The 21,311-nt window shown below is 38.7% G+C and overlaps 1 protein-coding gene across 1 annotated transcript in view; it reads right to left on the bottom strand.

The window, feature by feature from the left end:
- LOC122790589 (potassium channel subfamily T member 1) overlaps window positions 1-21,311 on the bottom strand; it is a 1,237,971-nt gene that overhangs the window by 953,004 nt on the left and 263,656 nt on the right. The window contains exon 6 of the mRNA XM_044058115.1: window positions 10,802-10,861. Within this exon, the coding sequence (XP_043914050.1) occupies window positions 10,802-10,861 (60 nt within the window). The remainder of the gene's footprint in view (window positions 1-10,801; window positions 10,862-21,311) is intronic.

Below are 21,311 nucleotides of genomic sequence, written 5' to 3'. Positions count from 1 at the left end.
TTGTTCCAAAGCATGGGAAGTCTTTGGGACATGAATCTATCCCTCCAGCGCATCCTATTTATTTGTGTGGTGAGGTTTAGATCCCTAGAGCATGTGGCTCGAGGAGATACGGTTTTCTTTAGGTGGAGCATGTCCATCAATTTTCGGTTGGACATGGCCTTGTATGTCAGGCAGAGATCACCTCTCAGTAGATAGTATGCAACTGATTACAGCTGGAGTTTCTTCAGTCGAGCTGCATAGGGCATTGTTTGTGGCCAGTGATCCTCTTGGTGAGGTACTTTTGTGGTCTTTCCAGCTGTTGCAGGTATCTTGTAAGGTACATCCCAAATGGGGTATTGTACTCTATGACTGGTCTGATGAGTGATGAGTAGAGGGGCACAATGACCTCTTTTGATCTGGATGCAAACCCTTTTGTGTTTAGGTGGGCCACATAGGATTTTCTAACCACTTTGGCAATGTGATTATCAAAGGAGAGATTATTATCTACTTGGGTCCCCAGATCCCTTATTAAGTTTTCCATATTTAGGGGACTACCACCTATGTGGTAGTTTGTGGGTACTTTGTTTTTTCCAAAGGGGATGACTATGCACTTTTTGGCATTTAGCTTCAGACCATGATTTTGACCCAAGCCCAAATGAACTCCGCAGGTAAGGTAGGTGCAAATGGCCAAATCCAAAAAAGGAGGCCAGCACCAAGAGTGATACCTAAGTTTATTGCAGAATAGGGGTAAAATCAAACCGGTTTCATCAATTTTGCCTTCATCAGTGAATACCATTATCTTCATGTAACATTCTTTATATACATCCAGCACAATTTCCCAATTTAGTAATTAAAGAGACAGTGATATCAAGAATCCAGTAATAACAAAAACTGAAAATGCCTCTATAGTATATGAATGAACAGTCTAATGTGTAATTATTTACTCTTATTATGCTAGTTATAAGTGGTCATTTAGACCAGGAGAAAAAAGAGCTCCTAGCCCAATAATCCACATCCTTTCTTTATCATTCAAAATACTATGCCACCCTAACTTGTTCACTCTATCACCCACTATCTTATCAATAATACAAAAATGAAATATTACTGATTTGTGATCACATACATGTTTATAAAGAACATTCGTCATTCGTTTGTTATGAATGTCACTTAGATATTCAGACATTCTTATTCTAAAAGGTCTAGACATTTTCCCAACATAAAAAGATGAACAGGAACATGTGGCCAAATAGACCACCCAGTCTGTTCCACAATTTGCAAAATGCTTAATCCTGTGGACCATTTGAGTATTTTTGCTAGAGAACTCCTTAGACTTGGGCATATATCTACAAAAGGAGCAAGCAATGTCCACAAGAAAATGACCCAACAAACATGTCCCCTGTAATATTTAGTTGTTCCAAAGAATGATTACCACCCTTCAATTTGTAATGATTAAAGTGAGACCCCAGTGTTCGTCCCCTGCGATATGAACACTTGCATCTATCCGTAAGGAGACTTGATAGTTCCTGATTAGCCATGAGAATATTCCAATTTTTATTAACATTTCTGATGGCATTAATGTTCCTACCATAGGTAGTGACAAATCGGATACTATCCCCTGAGGTACACTTTTTTTCTTTGCATTACAGTAATCCTGATCTATCTTGTGCATTAGCCCAATTACTGTCTGAAAGGATAGTTCCTGGTGTCTTTAATTACTAAATTGGGAAATTGTGCTGGATGTATATAAAGAATGTTACATGATGATAATGGTATTCACTGATGAAGCCAAAATTGCCGAAACCGGTTTGATTTTACACCTATTCTGCAATAAACTTAGGTACCACTCTTGGTGCTGGCCACCTTTTTTGGATTTGGACCATGATTTTGACACCAGGTATCCATCTCAGTGAGACCCTTTTGAAGGATGTCTGTGTCAGTCGGAGAGTCAATTATAGCCCCTAGTTTGCAGTCGTCTGTGAACTTGGTCAGCCACAGACCTCCTGTGCTTGCCTGTACCTCTGAGAAGTATATGCTGAACAGGAGGGGTCCTAGGGCTGAGCCCTGGGGAACACCACTTGTAACCAGTTTAGAGTCAGACCTAGCTCCCACAACTCTCACCATGTGGGTTTTATGAGCCAGTTGGCAGCCCATCTTGTGACATAGGGGTTTATGTTCAGGCTGGTGAGCTTGTCTATAATACCAGAATAGGGAATGGTGTTGAAGGCCTTTGCAAGGTCTAGGTAGGCTGTGTGTACCACCTTTCCCTCGTCTATAGCCTTGGTAACGGTCTCAAAGAAGTCCACCAGGTTTAAGAGGCATGATCTGCCCTTAACAAAGCCGAAGTGGGTAGGGTCCAGTTTTTGGAGGCTCCCAATGTCTTTAAGTAGTTCCATGATGATGCACTCCATAGCCTTGCAGACCAAGCTAGTCAGGTTTATAAGGTGATAGTTCTGGCTCCAACTTTGTGGAGTGGAATAACTGTTGCTATGTGTCACTCTATGGGTATGTAGCCTGTGGAGAGGCTGAGTTTGAACAGTGTGTTCAGGTGAGGGTTAGTTCGTCTTTGAGCTCATGCAGGACGCAGCCTGGGACACCGTCCGGTCCCATTGATGCTGTGTTTTTGGCTTCGGAGAGGGCTGTTTTAACTTGAGTGTCTGTGATTTCAGGGGCTCTACATTCTTCTGGTATGGTTATGGTCCCTTTTGGGGGTGAGAGGGGGGTGAAGTTTGCACTGAACCTGTCTGCCAGGATGTTGGCAATATCAGTCGGTTCAGTGTATTTTGTGCCATTCTGCACCAACTCTGAGCAGATCTGAGCATTGCCACTTAGATTCTTGATATAGCTAAAGAATGCCTTGCGGTTATCTTTGGAGTACCTGGCAATTTTTCTTTCTAAGCTTGCTTTGGATGATTTTATGAGGGATCGTAGTTTCTTGCTGATACTGATCAGGGATGTCTTCCCTTCTTGGGATTTTACTCTTTTCTGTACTAGTTTCCTCCTTCTATTGTATAGCTTGTTTATGGCAGGGGTCCGCCAGACTGGTTTTCTTTCCTTGAGGAGTGAGTCCTGGTTTTGCTTGGGATGGCGTGATGCATGCATTCTTGTAGGTGCCCATAGAATGCATTAGTAAAGGATTTTGCAGCATGGACAGCGTTATTCTTTAGCATGGGGGCTTTGAAACTTTCCACCTTAGTCTTAAGTAATGTGAAGTTTGCTTTTGAAAAGTTTTACACAGTGGTTTCCTTGTCCAGGGGTGGGGGTGGAATGTGGATATCCAAAGTGATTTGTTTATGGTCAGATCTAACCAGCGAGGGGTTGACCTCTGGTGTGGAACACTGATCGCCCATGTTGGTGATGACCAGGTCCAATATGTTGTCACCTCTGATGGGAGTGCTGACCAGTTGATCCAGGGCATTTGAGTTTATAAATTCTAGGAAATGTTGGGCAAGGGAGTTAGTACTTGAGTAGTTCTCCCAGTTAATGTTTGGGTAATTGAAATCACCCAATATTAGGGTGTTTGGTAGGACCTTTATGTTTCCCAGTGTTTTCAGAAACAGGAAATGGGGGTCCTGGGACATGGTGGGTGATCTGTAGCAAGCTACAATTTGAATTGCAGTTTTGCCCATTGTTAGTTGCACGTGGATGATCTCTGAAGCATCATGCTTTGCCACTAACCTGGAGGTGTGGGTATCCTTGATGAATATGGATACGCCCCCGCCTTTTGTTTTCAGTCCGGGTTCTGTGGCCAAAATGTATGGTATGAGTTGTAGCCTGGTAGTGCTGGGGTACTCTCTGGAGCTTTAAACCAGATTTCTGTTACATCTTCTAAGGAGTAAAAGTACTTGTTCTCACTGAAAGATTCTTAATCTTGCTGAAACTAAAATGTGTTGTTTTATCAATGGTAAGCATGCCTTCCCTTTTTCCACTATTTTTTGGGAATAGTCAATATCAAATCTGATGACAGAGCTGTTTTCAGCAGGGGATTTGCCCTAGCAGTTTTAATAAGTTATTTGTCCAGATGTGAGATGAATTTGACAATTAATAACTTGGGAGACATTCCTTCTTAACTGGAGGCTTTGTGAGAGGTCTATGAGCTTTCTGTAGATTAGTATGTATGTATACCTTTAAGAAGCTTTCCATGGGCTTGCACATGTGTATAAATAATGAGCATGTGTGAGGCTGTCTGCCATTTTGTAGTTAGCTGTTGAGATGTATGTATGCTTGTCTGTGTAGTCTGTCAGTTAATCAGTTAGTTTATATGTTGCATTGCTGCTATCCATCCTGATGTGTTTCTGTGTAATAAAGCATATAAACAAACTACCCAGACTGTTTGTCTTCAATTGTAAAACAGGAAGAGTGACATGGTGTCAAAAGTGGGATCCAGAATCAAGACCAAGAGGCACTCATTTAATATAGAGGAAACTAGTCAGAATTCCAAGTACCAAAACTTGCTTAAATGATTTCTTACTTGAGGAATATAAAACAAAGCACTCAGAACGCTCAAAATTATTTTCTAGATAAACAAAATGTCCAAAACTGTGACGTATTCATTAAAATATTTGAAACAGTCATGAAAATGTTTGAAATAAAGTCAGAATCACTTAAAATGTATAAAATAAAGGAAATGACCACATTTTTTCACTATGTGCTACTTTTTCACATTCATTAAAGCTATTCGAGATATCAGAGGTTTGGAAAGTGTTGTCAAGTTTGTGCAGTATTACAGTACAGTTATTTAACCAAATACAGACATTTTAAAGCATATTTCGTAATGTACATTATTTCAAAGAATTTATTGTGCATTTGAATGCTATTACAAGTACGTGGTATGTGTGCATGTTTGTACATAATTACAAGGGCTACATTTTTAGTTTATTTGGGCATAATTTGTTGGCATGGCTGAAGGATTTTGTAGAACAGCTTATCTTGTCTTTGATAATAATTCTGCAGATAATTGGAGTGTGTATGAGCAAGAGTATTATATTTTCATACAAGCTGCATTTTCTGATAAAGATGAACATGTAAAGGCATTTATTCTGCTTAATTTGGCTGGTTCAGAAGCTGTAGAAAGAGAATGTTCATTTGTGTATGCACCTGTTGTGTTTGCAGGAGATGGGAAAAACTGTCATATAGTGGTACCGGCTTCAAACGTAAATTTAGAGAAATGTGCAACCTTCAAATGAATATTACAATGGAAAGGCAGTTATTTTACACAAGAGTTCAAAAGCATGGTGAAACATTTGCAGCATATATAACTGACTTGAGAAACAAAGGTAAAACATGCAGATGTGGTGATTTAAGGGATAAGTTGATAAAAAGACAGACTTGTGCATGGTATTAAAGATGATGTGCAAAAGATTTTGCTTTGTGACAGGAATTTAACTTTGAATAAGGTCATTGAGATTTTTCAGATATATGAGCTCACAGAGAAGCACACAAATATGCTTACAAATGAGAAATGCATGCTTCCAGTATCTTCTAGTGCTAATGCTGATAGTATGCAGCACACAGGTAAAAGAAACAGGCCCAAGCACATGGCAGCAACTGTGAATCTTGTGACACTCATTAAGAAACCATGTAGCTTTCTAGCAAATTCCAGAGTAAGCACAGTCTCAGTGAAGCATAAGAGTGACTGAGCAAAATCAAAGAATGTGCCTCTACCCAGTTTCATAGTCAACTGTCATAATTGTGGTCCAAACCATGAACCCAAAAGAGAAAAGTGCTTAGCGTTTGGTCAGATATGCCACAAATGCAATAAGTGGAATCATTTTCAAAGATTTTGTAAATCAAATAAAGCTCATTCTTTTGTTAAAATAAAACATTCAAAGAGGCAACCTTTTCAATTAGAAAGCTGTGACCCTACTTTTTATGTTGATGGTGAGTCTGTGCTTAATGAAACATTCAATGCAGTAGATTTATGGGCAAAGAATGAAGTATTTTGTAATGTGCAGGTAAATGGGAGATCCATAGAGCTCAATGGTGACACAGGTTTAAAGTGCAATGTTATGTCAGCAGAAACATTTGCTAGAGTATGTGCTGTTGAGAAGCTTGATTTGGCAAAGTGTGTAAAGCTTGTTGCTTATGGTGGTGAAGAAATTCAAACCAAAGGTTCAGTAGTGCTTTCATGTTACTCTGCTGGGAACAGTTATGACTTGCAAGGTCGTACAGTCATTATTAGGCCTCAGAGACAGTTTGAAAATGGGACTCCTTTCACTTAAGTGCACCATGTGAGTTTAAAAGACAACTGTTCTAATTTTGCCTAGTCTATTTTCTCTACCTATGGTGATCTTTTCAAAGACAAACTAGGCAAACTCCCCGTTGTGTATTCCGTGAAGTTAGATCCTAAAGTCAGCCCAGTTGTCAGACCAGCCCCGAAAGTTCCAGTAGCTATGGAGAACAGTGTCAAAACTGAGCTAGATAAAATGGTGCAGCAAGGTGTGATTAGTCCAGTTGATGAACCGACTGAATGGGTATCTTCCATGGTGGTAGCTCATAACAAAAGCTCAGATGATATCAGAATCTCTATTGATCCATGAGATTTAAACAAAATACTGAAAAGACCTCATCATCCAATGCGTACAGTCAAGGAAGTCACTGCCCTCATGCTAAATGCCACTGGATGTTCATTTTGGCAAATTCTGCTTGACTGAAAATCTTCATTGCTAACCACTTTCAGTACTCCTTTTGGCAGGGACAGATTTTTGAGAATGCCATTTGAGATAAATTCTGCCAGTGAAGTCTTCCAGCATGCCATGAAGCAAATTTTTCCTGGGTATCAATGTTCTATTATAGTAGATAATATTCTAGTAGGAGGTAATGGTGAAGCCGAGCATGATAGAAACCTCGAGAAAGTTCTGGAAAAAGCACATGAAGTGAATCTTAAGCTGAATCCTCAGAAGTACAAATTCAGGCTACGAGAAATTATTTATGTTGGTCATTTATTTACCATTCAAGGCTTACAACCAGATTCTTCCAAGCAAACAGCAATTCTTGAGATGCCAACTGTAGACAATGTTCAAGCCCTACAACGTTTTCTTGGCATGGTTAAGCACCTAGGCAAGTTCATTCCAGACTTAAGCCAATTTTCAGCACTGCTTAGAGAGCTGACACACAAAGATGTATCCTGGTCATGGTTAGAACACCACCAAAGAACATTTAATGTGTTGAAACAGAGAATTGCTAGTCGTCCAACTCTCAGATACTATGATGTTCACAAACCAGTAACTCTTTCTTGTGATGCTTTGAAATTTGGTCTTGGCACAGTCATTCTTCAAGAGGGTACACCAGTAGCCTATGCATCCAAAACTCTAACCCAAACCGAGATGCAGTATGCTGAAATAAAGAAAGAACTCTTGGCAATTGTGTTTGCATGTTCGAAGTTCCATGATTATATTAATGGTAGACCAATTCACATCAAAACAGATCACCAACCTCTAGTCATTATTTTGACAAAGCCCATGCATACAGCTCCTGCCAGATTGCAATGCATGATGTTAAAATTGCAAAAGTATAATTTTAGTGTTGTCTACACAAAAGGCAAACTTCTTTATCTCGCTGATACTTTGTCCAGATCGCCCCAAATACCACTGAACAGCATGAAAATGAGCAACTTGATTTTGAAGTCATGGAAGTGAGAAATTTTTTTTCCACATGTCTTGATGAGCTTAGAACTCATACAGACTCAGATCCAGTTCTTCAGAAGCTCAACCACTTTATCAGTTGAGGAAGGCCATCAAAGCAATATTGATTATCCCATTACCCTCAACCTTATTTTCCTTTCAGAGATGAGATTTTATTTGACAATGGTATCATCATGAAAGGATCGAAAGTGATTGTTTCAAAATTTTTGCAACAAGAGTTCATTAACCATCTTACATTGTGGCCACTGAGGAAGGGTGAGAAAACTAGTATTTTGGCTTTCTATGTCAAAGGATATTGAAAGATTACTTTCATCTTGTTCTGTATGTAATAGTATTAAGCCACATCAACAGAGAGAACCATTTCGGCTAAACCTGATTCCTGAACTACCTTGGTCGACATTGGCTACAGACATTTTCAAATAGAATGGTCAATATTACTTGGTGTTAGACTCTTATTCAAATTGGTTTGAGACTGACCTACTTCCTAATCTAGCATACAGTACTTTCATTACTAAGCTGAAGCATCATTTTGCAGTCATTGGTAGTCTGCACAAAGTTATTTCTGACAGTGGTACACAATTTACAAGCCAGCAGTTCAACAGATTTGCTGAGGAGTGGGACTTTTTCCATATTACAAGTAGCCCTGAATACCCACTGTCAAATGGTTTGGCAGAATGTGCAGTTCAAAGTGTGAAACAGTTACTAGAGAAATTGAAACAAGACAATAGCGATGTTTTTCTGAATCTCCTGAATCTCAGAAATATCCCTTATGATAAACATCTTGGTTCACCTGCACAGAGACTTTTATCGAGACAAACCAGAACCACGCTACCAATTAGCAGTAATCTAATGGTTCCATGTGTCAAGAACAACAGATCAGTAAAAGCCTATCTGTTGAAGAAGTACTTATCCCAGAAGTCATATTATGATAAGACCAGCAAACCACTCAATCCATTACAAGAAGGGGAGATAGAGAGGATGCACACATCCAAAGGTTTTGATCAGATTGGAGTTGTGAAAAGTATATGTCCAGAGACGAGGTTATACATTATGGAATCACAAGGAGTTGAATTTAGGTGCAATCAGAAACATTTAGTACCATTGTCCAAGCCTGTAATGCAGCATCTTGCCTATGAGAAAGACTCTAAAGCTCAGAGTGAGTTATCCAGTGTTTCAGTTCCAGAGGACATTCCAGTAAATATCAATGTTCTTGAGAAGAATCCCAAAACTCCTGAAACTGCTTGTTCACCAATGACTGTCCCTCTTGCTAAAACCAGTCCTAATTGCTATATCACTTGATCAGGTTGCATTTCCAGGCCATGTTCCAGATACATGGCAATTTGGATATGAACGTTGTGTTTATTTCTCAGTGCATAATTGCATATCTTTTTCAGATGTTATTTTATTGTGGGCAATTCACTAAAAAGGGAAGATGTAGATCAGTATGTATGTATACCTTTAAGAAGCTTTCCATGGGATTGCACAGGTATATAAATACTGAGCATGTGTTAGCCTGAATGTAATTTTGTAGTAAGCTTTTGAGATGCGTGCATGCATCTGTGTAGTCTGTCAGTTAATCAGTTTGTTTATATTTTGTACTGCTGCTATCCATCCTGATGTGTTTCTCTATAATAAAGCATATAAACAAATTGTTAAATAAGACAAGTGACAGTCACTATACCATATGAAAAGCCTTCCTGAAGGTTTAACACCTTTGGAATACAGTTGGTGAGGAAATTAACTATGTTTTCTCCTTCCATTTTCTCAGGCATACCATCAGTTCTTACATTATTACTTCTTTCTCACTTTTCTAGGTCATCTACCTTATTCGGTAGCCAGTTATTTTGCTCTAAATCAAAAAATCAGTGTGGTCTTCTTGTTCATCCAGTATTCCCACAATGTCATTTAAATGTATTTCTATGTGTATATGTGTGCATTTTGTTGTGTAATTAGAATTTTTAGAAGTTCAAACTGTTTGCTGCCATTGTCTTCTAAGTAGTCTACTTTTTTATCCACATTGCCTATTTTTTAAGAATAATTCCTAGTTGGATGACAATATCTTCTGGAAATCCTTTTTTGTAGAGACTATATCTTCCTCAGTAGTTTTGGAAACTAACATCCTTCAAGTGGTCTACTGATATATATTTCTGACAGGATTTCTTTCACGTTTTTGTGCTGTGGTAGCGTTGTCGCCTCACACCAAGACGTTGCATTCGATTCTCAGCTAAAGCGGCTTCTGTGTGGAGGCATGGATGAAAGGGTGTGCCTTCACTGAAGGTTGTGCGTCAGGGCTGGTAACTCGGCACGTAAAAATCCACTACCAAACATTAGCAGACTGGAGTTTCGCTGTGGCGACCCCTAACCGGGATAAGCCAAAAGACGCAACAACAACAACATTATTTTTCCCTGAGACAAATTCATGTTTTCCTTCACTTCTAGCACAGACTGGATCAAATTTGATTATAAAATCCTGTCAAAAACTTTCTAACAGTACAGAGAAACTAAAATCTGCTACACACAAACCACCATCTTGGACACAACCCCAGTGATCTCTTCAATCCGAAATGCCATTGAGGTCACACTAACAGGTCCCTGGTTTCTTGCCTCTGATTTTCTCCTAAACGTACATCTGCACCTTTTTTGTCCTTGTGTACCACATGATCCTGTGTGATTTACTGCAATGTTTGTTAGATGTCACCAATTTCCTAAGCTGTCTAAACGCTGGGTGGGGAATATTATCAGGAGACCCTGTTTTGTCTGCCATCAGTGTAAGGATTCATCTCTAAAACCACTTCCTCTGTGAAAAAGACTAGAGTCACTCACCTATTTCCTATCTCTAGCACTTCTCTCTCAATGTGGTATTTCAGCATCAAGTTTTTGTGTACACTAAGCATAAATACTTTCCCTTTCTGTTGATATGCTTGCTGTTTTGTTAACCTTTATTATTAATTAATTTGACATTTTTTGCTTTGTAGTGTACATCTACAGTGCAATGGCCTCTTTCTCGGCCCCTTTGATGTTCTGTCATCCTCCCTTCTAGTTCACTTGCTACAAACTTCTGCAGATTTCCTTCTGTGGGTATGTAACATTTTCTGAAAGGTATACTTTTCTTTCTTTACTGCCACAACTTCTAATAACCACTGTGTTTTAAAAATAGATGTATAAAACATGAAACAACTTACCTTGTAACTTAAATAGGTTAGAAGCATTGTTTCTGAAAAACTGATAATAGCTACTATGACCTGTAAAATAAAAAGGAAAAATGTTTATTCAAAACTAGGGAGCATGGAGATTATCAAATCATTAGTAATACATTTTAATGACAAATGCACTTAAAACAGAAAACAATGTTTCACACAGCCTGCAGTATATCTGCCAAGCCATATAAACAACTCAGTAATATAGCCATGGATTTTTAAAAGCTGCATCTATAATATCCTCTTTTTTGTTCAAAAGTTTCACTTCCAGGGAATCGGATCAAATGTGCTCCAGAACAGGCACTTTGCTGTTCTAAATCTGTAAAGGAACTGTAGGAAAAAAGTGTGAAGGGGAATAGTAAGAAGAGAAATTGTCTAGGCTAGTCCTTGGAAGATAAACTCATCAATGACAACATAATTAAATCAGTGTCTCTGAATATCAAACATTTCTTCTTGTTCATCTTAAGTTACCATCTCATCAACAACTTTCAGTATTTTTTATCAATTCTGTGTACAATTCCAATATATTATTTGGTTGCAAACTGTACTACTTCTATGAATTTCATACTTAACAGGTTCATTTCTAATTTCTAGCTTATTTTCTACCTGTTAATAATGAGTTAAATTTCTGCACATTCAGACTTTATGCATTGTGTAAAGCAAATGCTTTTCTCTGCATTCTCAATGCTCTCTCCCCCTCGGCAAAAACACGGTGACAAATTGGTACTAAAATTCCTTTCAGTTCTTTCAACACATTACATCTTAAAATATTTATTTTCTTATTTAAATAAGCTGTCCGTATATACCTAGGTCTAAGAGATGTAACTCATTTTCTTGCTTCACATCACTGTCCAAAGTCACATTCTGTTTTCCAAGACAATTTTAATTTCTATTAGTTTTAATATTTATGTCAAATAGAAGAGACAAAATAACTTATCCCATTACTATGAGTTCACTACCCTCAGGAGGAATGCCAAGACAAATGACTGTGCAACCAAGTCATGCCATATTAGAAAAAGCAGGCTGTGTTTGTTAACAAATCAGCCTGAAATATTTTGAAACCCCATCAAGGTGATGACTGGCGACGGGTTAAAAACAACGACTGGACAATAACAAGGTTAATGATACTAGCAGCTTAGTTAATGCTGTTAAGGATTGCATAGTAAAATGGCAAAAAAATCTCTAGCCACGCCTAAGCATTACTGAGCAAGTCCATATCAGGACTGAACATAAAAAGAAATCAGTTGAAGTACCCAACAAACTGGACTCATGTTGCAACCTTATTACAGTGTTTCTATGCCTTCCCTCCTTAAGATGGCATGACCTATTTTTGCAAAGTCATTGCTTCATATTTTATAACCTACTGCTTATGCTGGGAACTGTAGCAGCTGTACATTCTGATACAGATTCACATACCCGAACATTTATACTACTTTAGCTATCTCAGTGGTCATTGAGCGAGAACGTTCTTTTGAATATGTACCTGCTGTTTATGTGGGAGAGGGAGAAAACCACTGTATTGTTGCTCAAGCAGAAACGTGGGGAGATCCAGACTGCTTAAAACATAAATTCAGGGAACTGTGTAACCCTTAGACAAATATAATGATGGAAAGGCATAAATGTAACACAAGAAATCAAAAGCATGGTGAAACTATTGAAGCACATGTGTTACTGATTTATGAAATAAAACAAAAACATGTACATTTGGGGATTTGCAACATGATTTAATAAAAGATCACCTTGTGTGGGGATTTACAAGATGATTTAATAAAAGACTGTAGTGTGTGGTATAAATAATGTTACAGTGAGGAGACGTCTACTGTGTGATAGTGAATTAACACTAAGCAAAGCTATGGAAGTTTGCGAGATACATGAGCTCACACAAAAACATAAGAATATGCCTTCTGCAAATGTTGACAGTGCACAACATAAATGTAAGACAACAAAGCCTCATAAGTGTAATCCAAAAAGTTTTAACTCATTAACTCCCATTGTTAATTGTTACAATTTTGGGGGCAGTCATGAATCCATATGAGGAAAAGTGTTTAGCTTACGGTCAGCAGTGTCAGAAATGCAAAAAAAAGTGGAATAATTTCAAAAAGATTTGCAGATCAGCACTGCCTTATAATAAGATTAATCCAAAGCAAGCAGGTAATCAAATCAAGACTGTGACAAGCTTGAATGGCAGTGATGAATCTTTTTATGCTGATTGTGTTTCTGTGGTTGGTGTAACAGTTAACACAGTGAATTCATGCATGTCAGCAAAGAGCGAAATATTTTGTACTGTCCTAATTAATGGAAAACTAATAGAGCTCAAAGTGGACACCGGATCCAAATGCAATGTCATGTTAGTAAAAACTTATGCAAAAGTGAAAGTTGGAGAGCATTTTGACTCCACGAAGTGTGGAAAATTGGTTGCTTATGGTGGTGAAGAAATTCAGACAGATGTCAGTCCTTTCTTGTCATTTTGCAGGCAACAGCTATGATTTGCAATTCTATGTAGTTTGCAGAGATGTACAGTTATTACTAAGCCTCAAAGAAAGCCTACGTATGGGTTTGATTTCGCTCAGTAAAGAAGTTCATCACTTAAATTCGAAAAAATGGTAGCATTTCACAACATATTTTCAGAGAGTATGCTGATCTCTTCACAGATAAACTTGGTAAGCTTCCAGCTGCATATCCATGAAGCTGAAACATGAGGTAAACCCAGCTGTTCGACCAGTACATAAGATTCCAGTAGCAATGCAGATTAAAATTAAAGCAGAATTAGACAATGTTAAATTCTGGTGTTCCGACTCCTATGTCAGAAACTACTAAATGGGTATCATCTATGGTAGTAGCCCATAAGCAAAGCTCAGATGATATTCTAATATGTATTGATCCTCTTGACTTAAATAAAGCTCTTAAATGTCATCACCCAATGCATACAGAGAGGAGGTAGCAGCATTAATGCTAAATTCCACTGTTTTCTCAGCTGTAGATGCTAAGAATTCCTTTTGGCAAATTTTGTTGGTCACAGATTGTCTTTATTAACGACTTTTAGCATACCATTTGGGAGATATAGAGTTTTGAGGATGCCATTTGGGATCATTTCTGCCTGCATACTATTCCAGTATGCCATGGAACAGATATTTGATGGATACCCTTGTGCCATTAAAGTTGATGACATTACTGGAGGCAATGGAGAAAAAGAACATGACAGAAACCTCAGGAAAGTTCTAGATTGTGCACGTGAGGTCAACCTCAAGCTGAATCCTTTGAAATGTCAATTCAAATTGAAAGAAGTTGCCTACATTAGTCACATGTTCACAAGTTCAGGCCTTCAACTTGATCCATCAAAGGTAACAGCAATCAATGAAATACCAGTTCCAGATAATGTTACATCTTTACAGCGTTTCCTGAGTATGATTAACTATTAAGGAAAGTTCATTACTAATCTTAGTGAGCTTTCTGCACTACTGCGTGAGCTCACACACAAAGACATAAAATGGACTTGGTATGAGCAGCATCAAGAAGCATTTGATACTTTGAAAAAGAGAATTTCCAGTCCGCCTACACTGATACACTATGATGTTCATAAACCAGTGACTCTCACTTGTGATGCTTCGCAATATGGTCTTGGCACAGCATATCTTCAGGAAGGCATTCCAGTTGCAAATGCATTTTGCACTTTGACTCTAACAGAAATGCACTATGCACAAATAGAAAAAGAGCTTCTTGCAGTTGTGTTTGAATGTTCCAAATTCAATGACTATATATATGCGGAAGACCAATTCAGATTAAAACAGATCAGCCATTGGTAAAGTTTTTGTACAAACAAGATTGCAATGTATGATGTTAAAATTACAAAAATAAAATGTCAGTATTGTCTGCAACAAAGGTAAATGCATGTATCCGCAGATACTTTGTCTTGAGTGCCCAAAAAGATGTCAGAGCAGCATTAAAATGAGACAGCAGATTTTGAAGTTATGGAAGTCAAACACATTTCATCATCATGGCTTGATGAGTTAAGAGACCATACTGCTAAACACCCAGTTTTTCAAAGACTGAGTAACGTTATTAACCAAGGATGGCCAACACGTCAGACAAGTCTGCCACTTGAACTTCAGCAGTATTTCCCATACAGAGATGAATTTGTGGAAGATGGTATCATGAAATATTTGAAAGTGGTAGTTCCTAAATCATTGCAAAAGGAATACATAACAATCCTGCACACAGGTCACCTAGGCACTGAATAAACTAAAAGTAGAGCAAGGGGTATTGTGTTTTGGTCATCAATGTCAAAAGCTATTGAAAGAGACACACTTTCCAGTTCAGTTTGCAACAGTAGTAAACCACTTCAACTGCACTGATTCCCTAATACACCATGATCCACAGTTGCTGTAGGCATTTCCGAATGGAATGGTCAACACTATCAGGTACTAGTTGACTCATGGTTTGTTCAAAGTTGACTTACTTTGTAACTTGTTGTCTATCGCAGTGATTATGAAACTAAAGAAACATTTCTCAGTTCATGGAAGTCCGCATAAAGTCATATCAGATAACTGTGCACAATTTACTAGCATACATTTTAAAGAATTTGCTAAATCTTGGGATTTCATCCATGTGACCAGTAGTCTAGAATTCCACAAACTAATGGTTTAGTTGAGCATGCAGTTTGTAATGCAAAACATTTGATGGAAAAGTCCAAAAGGGAAGTAACCGGTGTATTCCTTAATTTACTGAATCTTTGAAACATTCCTCGTTACTAGTACTTGGTTCACCTGTTCAAAGACTGATGTTGAGACAAACATGAACAATTCTTCCAATCAGCAAATGGCTGTTAGTGCCAATCACAAAGGGCAATGAGGTAGTCAAAGCAAACTATTGAAAAAATGTCATTCGCAAAAGGTATACTATGACAAAACCAGTAAACCTCTTCGACCATTACAGCAAGGTGAAGTTGTCCAAATGCAAACTTTCAAAGGTCATGATCATGTGGGACTAATAAAAGACATTTGTGATGAACCAAGGTCTTATATAATTTAATCAGATGGTGTAGACTACAGAAGAAACTGCAGACATATTTTGCCTGTCCCAGAGCCAAAGGCACAACAGACTTTGTGTACTAGTGATTCCAGTTCCTTGTCCAAGTCACTGATCAACTTCCAGAAAATGGACAGTCTTGTTCGCATAATTATGACATATCAAATGATGTTTCTGTATCAAATGAATTTCTTGAGACAGATCCTGTTTCTAATTCTACTCAAAATTTGTATGCGACAAGGGCAAGAAGAGTCTGTAAACCTAATCCTAAATATGTGCAGTAAATTGCATTTGTAGCCAGATAGCCAATGCTGAATTGTTTATACAATGTGTAATTCTTGAATGTGTTTCAAGAGGTATCAATGCAGATTTGTGCATGTATTTGCAATAGGCACAAAGTAAAGAGGGAGGATGTAGAACAGTGTCCTGTGCTTTGTTGTTTGTACCTTATCAGCCACTGTAGTTGAAGGAGGTTTGCAGGTCAGGGGTCGGTATTAAGCTAACTGCACTGAGCATGTGTTACAAGTAAAATGTAGAATGTGCATGCAGAAGCAGCTATGTCGGGTGTACAATAAACCATCTATTAAACTGCCATTATATCTCCACTCATCATTCAACAAACTTTAAATAGAGTATAGTTATCATCCCTTTCAAAATTAGCTTCCCCAGTACAGATCAGGACCACAGACCTGCTACTAATATAAGACTATTACCAGATATACTGGAGAAAATAATTTACAACAAATGGAATGTGTGGGGATTTCCGAGATGGCTGCACATTGATCAGCAGCTTGATTTCTGCTCTCTTGATGTAAAAGAAAATAAAACAACTGAAGGATAAGGGCTAGAAACTCTACAAGCTTTAGTAAATCCAGTTACTGGCAGTTAAGTATATTACCTGGTTGCCAGCAAAATAAAAATTTAAAGGGCCTGAAAGAAAATCAGCTAGAAAAGGTGAACTGAATTCACAGACTTAGAAAAATCCTATAGCTGCTCAGGAAAAAGCAATTCAAGCTCAGGCCTCAGTGCAAGATATGGCTTTTAGTAATCTAGAGATAAAATCAGTCAAATGTAGTCAAAGCTGATTAAAATAAACATTGCAGGAGTATATCAACTTAAAAAACAAAAGCCTGGAAACATGTAAGAAGCTTTAAATAGCTATTCAGATGAACTAATAAAACTACAAAAATCATAGGTCAAAATGAAGACAAGACTGGCTGAGTATGAGACTGTTCAAGAAGAGCTGTTTCAAAAATGGTGGATAGAGCATGCAGGGAAAAGATTTTCTGCTGTACCAGAGAAACTGAAAGAAATAGACTGTATTCATGTTATGAAAGCACAAGTAAGCCACTGGACTGGTATTCCACAGCAGGATTTGTTAATTGAAAGGACACATCTTGTGTATGCTCTAAACCTGGCCACAAGAAAACAGCCACAGTCTGTATTAGTAAAGATGCAATCATACCAACAAAAGTAATTGATCCTGATAAAGCTGTGGCTAAAAACTGGAGAGTGTAGAGTGTTTCAGGAAAATGATTATTCACTCTGAAACCAGGCAGAAAAGAAATAAATGTATCCCAGTAACCAGGGAATTTTGAGAGGCAGCTGTGTGATTCAAACTGCTGTACCCAGCTGTCTATGTAACACTTTTTCCTGGGGGAATTAACACAGAACTAGTCAACATTGTAGATAAATCACTGCACAACAAACTAATAACCAAAACAATACAGGGTCAATACTTGTCTGCACACTAGGATTACTTTTCACAATAAAAAGCGGGTATTCCACCTTTTGTGTTACCATGTAACTGTTTATAGGAAAGGTTAGTGCTTTCATCCACAAGAATCAAATGGACTTCATCAGAACATTCAGTCCCACTATACCAGCCACTTAAATACATTTTTAAATGATCATTTGACCCATGACCAATATTTAAAAAAAAAAAACAATAAAATGTAAAAAAGCTAAGAACATGTTGTACAAATACATTAAATCAAATCAAATCAAATAATACAAATATTGCTTGATGTGTAACACTGAAAATTAAACATAGGATCAACTTGATAAAACTATAGCTTAACAGTCCTTAATTTCATTACTCTGCTTAAAGAGATAGCATCATTCATACCAGGTTGTACGCTAATATTTAGTTTAATTTGCCATAATATTTCCCTTCATTCATAGGTTCATAGGTGTGTACTAGACTAATGGCCCTGGAGCCTATGTAAGCCTAGCTTAATAAAATTCCCTGGTATCTTGTTGAGCAATGTTAGTTCCCATTATACCTATCTAGCAGGGCAGCTGAGGTGATCCCTGGGGTGAATTTTTTATTTCTCATCCACTCGTCAACATTTCTCTTGAAGAGGGCCAGTGAGGTGCTCTGCTTGACATGGGTGGGAAGTCCGTTCCAGAGACTGGGCAGTCTCTGGGTTGGAAACCTATCCCTCCAGCATGTTCTGTTCATTGTGTTGACAAGGTTAAGGTCTCTGGAGCATGTTGCATGGAGGGATTGGGATTTCTTTAGATGTAGCATATCTAACAGCTCTGGGTCAAACATGGCTTTGCAAGTTAAGCAGAGATTGCCTCTAAGGAGGCAATATTAGACTAAGTATAGCTGGTGGTTTTTGAGTCTGCCTATACAGGGCATGTGTTTAAGGCCTAGAATCCTCTTAGTGAGGTATTTTTGTGGCCTTTCCAGCTGTTGCAGGTGTCTAGTGAGGTACATGCCAAATGGTGCATTGTATTCAATAACAGGTCTAATGAGGGGTGAGTAGAGGGGGACAATGACCTCTTTCTTCCCAGATGAGAAATCCTTTGTGATGAGATGTGCCACATAGAAGGATTTTCTAACTACAGTGGCAATGTGGCTGTCAAAGTAGAGGTTGCTATCAACCTATGTTCTCAGATCTCTTATTACACCTTCTGAGTTTAGTGGACTACTGCTGATGTGGTAGTTCATGGGCATCGAGTTTTTCCCAAAGGGAATAATGACACATTTTTTGGCATTTAGCTCAAGGCCATGGTTCTCTCACCAGTCATTGGTCTCAGTGAGGGCCCTTTGTAGGATGTCTACGTCAGTTGGAGATTCTATAATGGCTCCCAGTTTGCAATCATCTGCAAACTTGCTGAGCCAGAATCCTTTTGTGTTGGCTTGAACTTCAGAGAAGTAGATGCTGAACAGGAGGGGAGACAGGACAGATACATGTGGGACACGACTTGTGACTGGTCAGTAGTCAGATTTGGAGTCTGCAACCTTCACAGTGTGAGTTCTATCCATGAGCCAGTTAGCAACCCACCTTGTGATGTAAGGGTTTATGCCTAGTTTAGTGAGTCTATCAATGATTCCTGAGTGAGGAATGGTATCAAAGGCCTTGGCAAGCTTGAGGTAGGCTGTGTGCACTGCCTTGCCTTCATCCACAGCTCTGGTGACAGACTCAAAGAAGTCAATCAGGTTGAGCAGGCGTGATCTACCTTTCACAAATCCAAACTGCATGGGGTCTGAAGTTTGGAGATTACCTATGTCACTATTTATAAGGTCCATGATGATGATGTGCTCCATTGCCTTACATATCAGACTCATCAGGCTAATGGGGCGGTAGTTCCCAGGGTCTGTAGTCGCTCCCCCTTTGTGGACTGGGATGACCGTGGCCATATGCCACTGGGTAGGAACAAAGCCTGAAATGAGGCTGTGATTGAACAGGGCACTCAGGTGTGGTGTTAGTTCATTTTGTAGATCATGTAGAATGCAGCCAGGAGTATTACCAGGTCCCATGGAAGCTGTGTTCTTGGCTTTAGACAGTACGGTTTTAACCTGTGTAGCAGTGATATTAGGAACTTGGCACTCCTCTGGTACTGTGATTAGCCCTATAGGGGGTGAAGGGGGGGTAAAGTTAGCACTGAACCTGTCTGCCAATATATTGGCAATGTCAGTTGACTCGGTATACGTGTTGCCATTGTGATGTAGCTCGGAGCAGACCTGAGTGCTGCCTTGTAGGTTCCTAACATAACTATAGAATGCCTTGTGGTGGTCTTTAGTATCTACTGCTATTTTGTTTTCATAGCTAGCTTTAGAGGATTTGATGAGGGATCTCAATTTTTTGCTGAGGCTAACTAGGGAGTTTTTCCAGTCTTGGGACTTTATCCTTTTCTGTAACAGTTTTTTTCCTTCTGTTGTAGAGTTTGTTTATGGTAGGGGATGACCAGATTGCCTTCCTTTTTTTGGCGGAAAGCATCTTGGTTCTGTTTGGTATGGATCTTTCCATGCATTTTGAATGTGTTCGTACAGTGCATTGGTGCATGATTCAGCAGTCATGTACCTATTTTCCAGCTGCATAGGCACCGTAAAGTCTGCCACCTCTGTTTTTAGGAGCCCAAAGTTTGCTTTGGAGAAGTTTTTCACAGTGGTTTCCTTTATGGTGGATGAGGGTGGGATGTGGATATTCATGGTAATTAGCTTGTGGTTAGATATGTCCAGGCAGGAGTTGATTTCTTGTGTAGAGCAGTGATCACCCATGTTAGTTATGACCAGGTCGAGGATGTTGTTACCCCTAGTGAGTGTAAGAATGAGTTGGTCCAGGGCATTGGAATTTATGAATTCCAGGAAGCATTGAGCAAGTGGGTTGGTACTTTAGTAATTTTCCCAGTTAATGTAGGGGTAGTTAAAGTCCCTAATATTAGGGCATTGGGTTGCACTTTAGCATTTTCCAGGGTGTTTAGGAATGTGGAGTGGGGGATCTGTAGCAAGCAAACACCTGGATTGCTGTCTTATTCAGTGTTTATTTACCTGGAATATCTCCGATGTGTTGTGTTAGGCTACTAGTCTGGAGGTATGCATATCCATTGTGAATATGGAGACACCGCCGCCTCTAGTGTTTCGGTCCAGGTTTTGAGGTTGAAATGTGTGGTATGAATTATAGCCTGGTATCACAAGGGTGCTCACTGGAGCCTTGAATCAGGTTTCAGTTACTGCACAGATGTCGATGTTCTCCAATTTAAGGAGTGCTAGAATGAGTGTATTTTGAGATTCAAACTTCTAGCGTTGGGTAGCATGACCCTCAGATTTTGTTTGCTTGTAGCTGTTACGGTGATACTTTTGTCATCAGGACATTGCCTAAAAAAAGCTTTAGTCTAAGCTCCCAGGGACTGCCCCTAGGATTAACTGGAACTTCTTCCACAAAGAAATAGAACTTATTCTTACCATAGCATTTTAACTTGTGCTTATAAAGTGCATTGTTAGTATTAGAACTATTAATAATATAATTATGTTCACATATCCTTCTTTTCAGTGCATGTAGTCCACATTCTGTCTTTCCCATGTAATAGGCATAACAAAAATCCCAAAACACTAGGTGAACAACCCCAGAAGTGTTACAATCACAATAACTACAAATCTTAAAATCAGCATTATACGTTCTACATTTTAAACTCTGTTCCTCAGAAATGAACTTGCACTGAATGCAAGCACCACCCT

Source organism: Protopterus annectens, chromosome 16.part0, assembly GCF_019279795.1.
Source record: "Protopterus annectens isolate FY-2018-M chromosome 16.part0, PAN1.0, whole genome shotgun sequence".
NCBI lineage: Eukaryota > Metazoa > Chordata > Ceratodontiformes > Protopteridae > Protopterus > Protopterus annectens.
Note: the sequence above shows the minus strand (reverse complement) of the source record. Positions and strands in the feature narration are given on the sequence as shown.